The sequence below is a fragment of the Zingiber officinale genome, chromosome 6B, assembly GCF_018446385.1.
Source record: "Zingiber officinale cultivar Zhangliang chromosome 6B, Zo_v1.1, whole genome shotgun sequence".
Classification (NCBI taxonomy): domain Eukaryota; kingdom Viridiplantae; phylum Streptophyta; class Magnoliopsida; order Zingiberales; family Zingiberaceae; genus Zingiber; species Zingiber officinale.
Window position 1 is genome coordinate 134,894,020 of NC_055996.1, and position 8,461 is coordinate 134,902,480.

Here is an 8,461-nt window from a genome sequence, read left to right on the forward strand (position 1 = left end):
TTATAGTAGTTATAATTTTTATCACGATACAAATGTTAAAATGAACCGATCAAATCCATATTATAACAGCGCCAGTTTGTGGCGATGAATGGTTTGGATGATGCCAATGGGTTCTAAGAGATCCAATGTACAATTGCTGATCTGCCTATTCCAAATTAATAGTGAATCAGAAAAATTGGGCAAAGGCCCGGTTCTCAGTGTGGAGGGCACGGCTGATTTCACAGTAGAATCACACTCATCCACTTTCAACTAGGGCTCTAATCGAGCCGAGTCGAATCGAGCTGAACTCTTGAATATTTGAGTTTGACTTATTTATAATAGAGCCGAGCTCGAGCTTTATTTAACGAATATATTCATGGCTCACGAATTTATTTGAGTTTTTATCATGCCTAAACGAGCTTAATAAATATAAATCATAAATTTAAATATTCATTAAAAACTAAATTATATATTTATAAAAAATTATAATATTATTATTAAAGTTTATAATTTTATTCTAATAAATAAATTTAAGATATTTGTCTATATTTTTCATAAATGGAGTATAAAATCTATAAATTTAATATTAAAATTATTATTTTTTTATTTAAAAATTATTTAATGAGCTTAACGAACGTGTTCACGAGCTAACAAGCCAAATATTACGAAGCTTGAGCTTGGTTTATTTATCTTAACAAGTCTCATTAAACGAGCTCAAACGAATTTTTATCGAATCGAACTTCGAATAACTCGCGAGCAACTTGGTTCATTTACACCTCTACTTTCAACTGTGGAAGCAACTTGGTTCATTTACACCTCTACTTTCAACTGTGGAAGAATAATAGGCCGGTTTAATTGTTCTGTGAAACCAACCTAGACCGGTGGCCTCTGCACTATAAACAGGAAGAATCGGGTTTTCACCCGATTTTACCCACTTAAGCTATGAGCTGTGCTACGTCGTGACTGTTGTTAAACAAATTAACTCGCCCGACTGATTCAAGGCTTAAATTGAAACCACCCGATTAAAAAAATCGAAACCGGTCAAATATTTTACTTGAGGATAATTATATAATTATTTTACTTGAGGATAACGGTATAATTTTATAATTTTACAAAAGAACTGATGAGGTGAGGTGCCCTTTTACCACTGTAATGATTCCAATCTTTGATTTTTGTCCAAAAATTTGAGCTTCGTATTGCATTTTTTTTTCGTTGATCAAAATTACATGGCCAGAACTGGAGGTGTAACATATGCACCTCAGTGGCTGCGAGGAAATAAAGCAGATAAAAGAAATGGACAAAGAGAGATTAAATAGCACACAAGTTGTGATAAATGACTTACTGTTCACCACAGCAGTTACAACATAGTAATAGTCATAAGCTTCCAGTGCATTTTACTGCATGCTAAGGTATCTGAAAAGGGGGTGGAGTTTTAAGGGAAATTTGTTTTACATCCTAGAAATTTGAAGAGGAACCATGGCTTCTGTCAAATCCTCCCTCATTACCAGCTGTAAGAGATCTGCTACGCCATGCTGCACCGATAGACGCCTTCGGCAAACTTCAGCAGCCATTATTCCAGAGGTGTAGGCTCCATGGACAGACCCAGAGTGATCAGCGCTTGCAGCTTCACCGGCAAAGTACAAATTGTCAACGGGATCACATAGTCTCTCATACAGATCGGCAGGTTTCCCAACTAAATCACAAGAATAGGCCCCAAGAGAATCTGGATCAGTGCCCCAACGTGAAACCAAATGTTGAATCTGTCAGAAATGAACCAAAGTTCAGTTTTGATGTTTTGAGAATTAAACTGTTGAGAGGTGCATAAGATGAAAGCAAAGAAACAAACCGGATCTGTTGCGTCTGGTATCATCTTCCTCAACTGCAACATCACAAAGTCAACAGCTTCTTCATCAGAAAGTTTCTCTATATCATAAGCAAATCTTCCAGCAGTCATGTACACGAGAACAGGATGTCCTGTAGCTTTATGAAGATTTAGGAAATAACCACAGGCATAAGATGTCTGTGCCACGAGACCTAACACTTCCACGTTGGGCCAGAATACTTTGTCAAAGCGAAGAGCAATCTTATTTTCGATGCCCACGCCGAGATCAGAAATGGCAGAGAGTTTCCATTCGGGAAGCTTAGGCTCGAACTCTATCAGATTTGCTTTGAGAACTCCAAGAGGAACAGTGATAATAGCAGCATCAGCTACAAATGTGTTTCCATTTTGCACTGTAACTATTACTCTATTGTTACGTTGTACAATCCTCTTCACCCTGATCCACACGAATTTAAGAATCAAATTAATAAGTTGAAATAGTTATTGAACATAGCAACTGAGAATTTCTGAACCATTTACATTCAAACAAAGTGTCAAATTCCACCACCTTAAGGAAGAATAGAAGAACATACAATTGAATTGGGAAATGAGAAGTATAATTGATAAGAGTGACATGAATGAACTACTTTTTTTTGTCGGAAGATCAATCATTATACATTGTGATAATCTAACATGAATACAATCTAATCTAGGAGAAAATGGACAGATTTATTTAGAATTGAAGTCACAAAAAATGGGCAAAGATGATGAGTTGGAAAGAACAAATTATTTTTGATTTAGTAAAAGAAGACATAAACTTGGAAGTTTAGTTACCATAAAATGCAATTATGCATACATACAAAGACTAATGTTCAAATATGAGCATCAGGGAAAATTATATAATTATAAGATGCATATTGAGATGACAAAAATAAAAAGGAAGATATGCACATTCTAGAATAGTGAGTTCCACCTCAAAGATTAATGTCTAAAACAAACCTATGATTCAAGTGAATATCAATATTCTTTGCAAGAGCCTGAATAACAGGATGGTAACCTTGCACCATAAGTCCATGACCACCAGTAAGGACATGCTCCTGCATCCAGAAGAAGATTAGCTTAACAAACATGTTCTTGAAATTTTACCATTTCATGTTAAAAATAGACCATATGAACAGTGTATAACATAAGGAGAGTGGAATAAGAACAAAAAAGGGGAAAAACTATAGGTCTTCAAGAGTGAAAGTGCACCCAATATGGAAACATATTATATCGCAGGAACAGAGGATCAAATTCCCATCCATAAAGGGATTCTATACAAGGGTAAAAATGGCAAGCTGACATCTGCGATATGTTTCCTTGTCATACCTTAAATCCAAGTACCATAGTAGATGCAACAAGTTTTCATTAAAAAATGAATTCGGGATATCCAAAGGCATGCTTGGCTCATATAATTCTTAATCAAAATCCTAACTGCACTGAATAATTTTGTTATTGTCATAACTTAAGAATAGTTCTGTAACTGTGCAGAAGAATAATGGAGCACACTTCCTCATTTTTGGAAATTCTGCTTCTCATACAAATAATATACATTCACGCAAAAGAATAAACGGATTGATCTAGATATGATACCAACTAAAAGTCTCAGCTGCAGCTGACATTATGAAAAAAATATGAGAAAAAACAGGAGAAGAAAAACTTCTCCAACAAGGAATATATTTTGTGGTATCTCAGGAAAAATGCACTTTATTTCAATGTTAAAAAAGCTATGCATCCTAGAGAAAAAAGTCAATAACTTCTACTTTTCCTATGCAAAGGAGGGAACAACGTTTGGCAGATGATTTCCATTATGAAATATGATGACCTGGTCCCAATTTTTCAGTGAAATGGTGTCCACATCCGCTGCAAACCATGCTTCCATTCTACATATATACCACTGAAGTACTTCATATTCTAAGCCCTCTTGCCTATGTAGGTAGAAAAAGCACATTAGTTGACCACTTTTGGCGAAGCATAGAATACCAATATCTAGATATATGACAAACCTTAGATATGGATTTCTGTCCAAAACAATGGAAATAGCTTGCAAAAGAGACATATCAGAATTATTTTCATCTCTTACTTTCTCTGTCTGCGGCATTCAAAAATAACATTTCCATTATTCATAGCAAATAAGACAATTAGATACAATCACTTGAATGATTTTATTGCAACCATTGACAATTACCTCTTTGAGAATTCTCTCAAATGTTTCTCCCACCTTTATCACCACCTGCTGTGGAACCTGGTTCCCATCTTTGTCAAAAAGTGCATAACTGCAAATACCATTGATAAGATCAATCAATAATTTAGACAATTTTACCGCATTCAAATAAAAAAAAATATATGTTCATCAGTTCTGTTAACCAGCAAGAAACAATGTTCATATAACTAATCTCCAAAACAAAATGCCCAGATGCAACATAATAAAATATTGAGATGAAAGAATAAAATTGTTTACATGATGTCATATATAAAACAGACTTCTGAACTTAAAAAATCATGGCATTGGAGAAGCCTAGCGAGCGCCTTGTCTCATCAATAGTAGAATCTATTGAAATGCACATAAGCACCTCAATAGTCCTCTTAACACATATGGGTTATCGATAATGCAATAGAGCCTCATTTGGTGAGGGAGTTTTATTTCCAATAAGATGGGGTTTTCTGGGAATAGGAAAATTCATGATAAGTTAAATGGTCATTGGGAATTGATAGGAGTATAGATCCTATGTGGAGTAGGGCACAATAAAAAATTCATGTTAGAAATAAAATTGTATCATTTACTTCACCCATTAATTATGTATAACTAAATAATGTATCAAATTAACAATATGAAAACTAATAATTAACTTGGTCATTTTCCTTTGGAGTGATAGACTTTAATTCTAAGAATATTATATTTTATTTTCCTGAGAATATCTTGCAAACATAGATAACCCTCTATGGAACCTCCAACCATCAAGAATCAAGAAATATGTCATTTAGATGTATGGAAACTAATTACCTCTCCAAATCATGGTCATACAATACAGAGTTATCACCACTTGTACGGTATAGCCTAAGGCCTAGAGAACGAATTAATGGAGCAAGAGAATTTTCATTACAAACACCGTGTAACCTGATTAAGAAGAAAAATTAACTGTGTCAGCAAGATCAACTGCAATGTGTTATTGTTGTCAAGCACAAATCAATTAAAATAAAACATCAACGTATAATTGAGACCATGATGCTCCCATGTCAACAGGGCAACCAAAAGAATAGTCAGTATGGACCCGCCCACCAAGACGATCACGAGATTCTAACAGAATAACCTAAAAAGGAAAAATTAGCCGAAGTTCAAATATCAATTTCTTAATAAGAGAAGTGTTTGATTCACATGTAAGAAAATCATAGATGGAAAGAGAATATTACATTAAATGAAGCATTGCACAATGCACGAGCAGCTGCAATCCCTGAAATTCCTCCACCAATCACAATAACTGACGGTGGAGAAGATTGTTGTCTCTCAATATGAGAAATTAGAAAACCTAAAGAACATTGGAAAATAGTAGAATAAATGAGTTGTCCATCAACAAAAAAACACAATGGATAATAGGAAAGAGGAAACAACCACATATAAGATGAATGTTCATTAACTAACTCACTACTACCTGGTGGCACTACCTATGTTAAACAGTTGAAAAGTCAGAAAACGTCATCTCACACAAAGCAAAATTGAAGCACGCAATTACTCTTTTTTTACTAGATAAAGCAAGTCTTAAACGAACATCTCAAGTTGTTATGCTTTTTTTTAAACAATTTAGAATGCTAAGGAAACCATATGATAGGTTGTGAAACAACATAATTTATTTTGAAAGGATTATTGCATGTTAAGACCAAGTGAGGAAGTGTCCCAACTGTGCCAATAGAAAAATAGTGAAATGTACGACTTAAAATACAATGATTTGCGAGTGATTTATAATGTATAGTTTCAAATTTAAATTGCATTATGGTACGGTTATGCTATTTTTTACAAACAATTCAGAAAACTAAGCAACACGATTTTCTTTTACTTCCTTGAGGTATTACCTTGGATCTGAAAAAAACAATATATTATATCTCATTTAGTATTTAGCACACAACAACACAACTAACAGTGACTTCACAATCTAGTAATAATGTCAAAGATATATAAATAGGAGTACCAACAAAACTTTAAAGTATTTGTTGAGATGTTTAAGCTGGTTCTGCAGCTGGATTCTTCACCCATGTAAGTTATTGTTCATAATTCACTTATTTATCTGAAACTCAGTGGGGAGGAAATCAAAAACATAATAAGACACATCTATTACAAAAGTTTGAATCCCATCCCTGAAGGATATAAATTGAAGAAATTATTATACTAACACAATAAAAAAAAAAATCCCACAATGATGGGAAGACAATTTTTTATGCAGAAATTAGTGAAGAAATTCATTTCTTTATACATCACTTGCTTCTTGTCTCAGTTCTTATACAACTTCCTAAATAAAGTACATCAAGTATTCACCTTCTTAAACTGCTAATATTGATACTTCTCACTGAAACTTAGAAGAAGCTACTTTTCTATATAACATTGCATAATTTGTTACTGAAGCTTGTAACACGTAGTAAAAAAACACAAATCCTAACTGGAAAATTCAAGAGGACATATTATCAGATCTAGCAAGTTGCTAAAAATGATAAACAACCACAGACAGGTATCAAATTAAATAAAACACATGATTAATTAATGAAAAAGCAAACAGCAAGATGCTAGAAAACTAGATGACAAACATTTCCATCAAACAAAGAGCACAGTTATGTATCAAGTAATAGAAACATATAGTTAATTGTTGAAGAAGCAAACAACTCCTTCAAAACCAAAAAAAAAAAAAAAAGGGAACCGCCACATTAGCAGCCCCCTTCAGAACCATAAGATTCTACATAAGGCATATTACTAACTCCTATTTGAGAAAACAAAAGGGAGAAAACATAAATTTCATTATCTCCTCATTTGGGGGCATAAATCCAATCAAAATTGGTCAGATTTGTGGTGGAGAATTGCATGATTCCAATCATCACATCAAAGAATAAGCAACAGTATGAACATACAGATCATTTGCTTTCTAATAAGCAAAATGAAATTCAACAAATAAATTCAGATGATATAATTTTTGACAAGTGAAATAAAATTCCAATTTTAATCTTCTCATTTTAATGTAAATATAAGAATTGGAATTATGATTTATAAGAGATCATTTTTAATGAAATTGGAACATTTTCCAAACGAGGATCTGAATCATGAAAACTAAAAAGTACCCAATAAAAATTGAAAAACAATAAACTTATACTTTACTTGTCAAATGCTATAGTGCTAACTGTTCACAGATGCAAATTGTATAGTGGAAGCTTTCATAAAGCCTCTTACAAAGAGCCAAGACGTGCCCGTTCTTTAGATATCATGTGCACCCATTTTTCAATCATGCACAACTGAATCTCTGTGACTTGTTCTTAGATTAAAATAATTGAATCTTTTCTCCTTTGAGAAATCTTTTGGTAGACCAATTTCTGGCTTGCAATTTTATAAAGTCACGGTCTCCAATTTATCTAGTATGTTGTCAAATATGATATTATCCCTAAAAGCTACATCTTCTAAGATTTTGTTCACTTCCGTCTCTTGACCCTCCTTGAAAACCCGGATCTAGCATAGAATGTTCGACGTTTTGCATTTCGTAGCAGAATAATATGTAGGAGGATCCATTAAGGAGGTAATAATATCTCCCCAAACAAAATAGCACAACATCAATCAGAATAAAAAAAATCAAAAATGAATTTCATCATGAACGAGCTAAAGAAACGGAACAAATAAGAATCAATACCTCCAAGACCCAATTTTTTCCGATTCGAGAAGCCCTTGGACGCCATTCCCCCGCGCGCAAGCACCCACCGGTCACCGATCTCCCTCCTCCGCTTAATAGCGTATGAGATTCAAGAAAAGATTACTGGAAGGTATAGGAATCGAATGGTGGAGGAGAAAGATCATGAGCCCGTCCTGGCTCTGGTCGGAGAGGCCGCGGAGCTTATCAAACCAGCTCATGCGTGAGGCCTTCGGGAGATCGCCAAACCGGCGAGATGGGCGGTGAGACGGATCGAAACCCTAAAAACAGGGATCGGCGCGCAATGAAAGCGGAGAAGAGAAGATTGCCAATCGCCCTTTTGCCTCTTCGTCCCCTGGGGGCTGGGGGAGACGAGGCATTATATAGCGGCGGAGCCGTAGAGGCAAGGATCTCGAGAACCAGAAAAGACGACTATGCCCTACCATTCCGGAATGTATCGCACCTGATTAGGGGTAATATAGTCAATTCAAATACAAATGACGGAAACGCCCTAATCATGACAATAATTACGGGCCACGGCCGCGTCGTTGTTTGTTGAACATCCCTGTCAGTTTTATGGGGGATATTTTCCATTTGCCCCTAAATTTTCTCAATTTTTTAAATATTCTTAAAAATTCAAGTTTGCTCGAAATATTTTATAAATTCTTAATGACTTCAACTCCTAAATATTAACACTATTTCTCAATCTAATAAAACAATATTATAGTAAATATGTCATGATCTAAAC

The 8,461-nt window shown here is 34.5% G+C and overlaps 1 protein-coding gene across 1 annotated transcript; it reads right to left on the minus strand.

The window, feature by feature from the left end:
• Positions 1–1,287: 1,287 nt before the first annotated feature.
• On the minus strand, positions 1,288–8,071 carry LOC121989686 (polyamine oxidase 5-like). Its single transcript, XM_042543864.1, has 10 exons — positions 7,717–8,071; positions 5,249–5,364; positions 5,060–5,148; positions 4,842–4,955; positions 4,026–4,113; positions 3,844–3,929; positions 3,663–3,765; positions 2,798–2,895; positions 1,826–2,255; positions 1,288–1,739 (listed from the first exon to the last, which is right to left on the minus strand). Exons 1-10 carry the CDS (start codon positions 7,760–7,762, stop codon positions 1,428–1,430), a joined length of 1,482 nt encoding a protein of 493 aa, XP_042399798.1. The 5' UTR covers positions 7,763–8,071; the 3' UTR covers positions 1,288–1,427.
• Between the last annotated feature and the right edge of the window lie 390 nt (positions 8,072–8,461).

What these genes read in the sequence shown, in the direction of transcription:
- LOC121989686 (XM_042543864.1), bottom strand. Translation starts at nt 7,762, where the DNA reads ATGGCGTCCAAGGGCTTCTCGAATCGGAAAAAATTGGGTCTTGGAG. An exon ending in GTTGACATGGGAGCATCATG is followed by an intron (nt 4,956 to 5,059) that starts GTCTCAATTATA and finishes CTTCTTAATCAG; the next exon opens with GTTACACGGTGTTTGTAATG. An exon ending in GACAGAAATCCATATCTAAG is followed by an intron (nt 3,766 to 3,843) that starts GTTTGTCATATA and finishes CTACCTACATAG; the next exon opens with GCAAGAGGGCTTAGAATATG.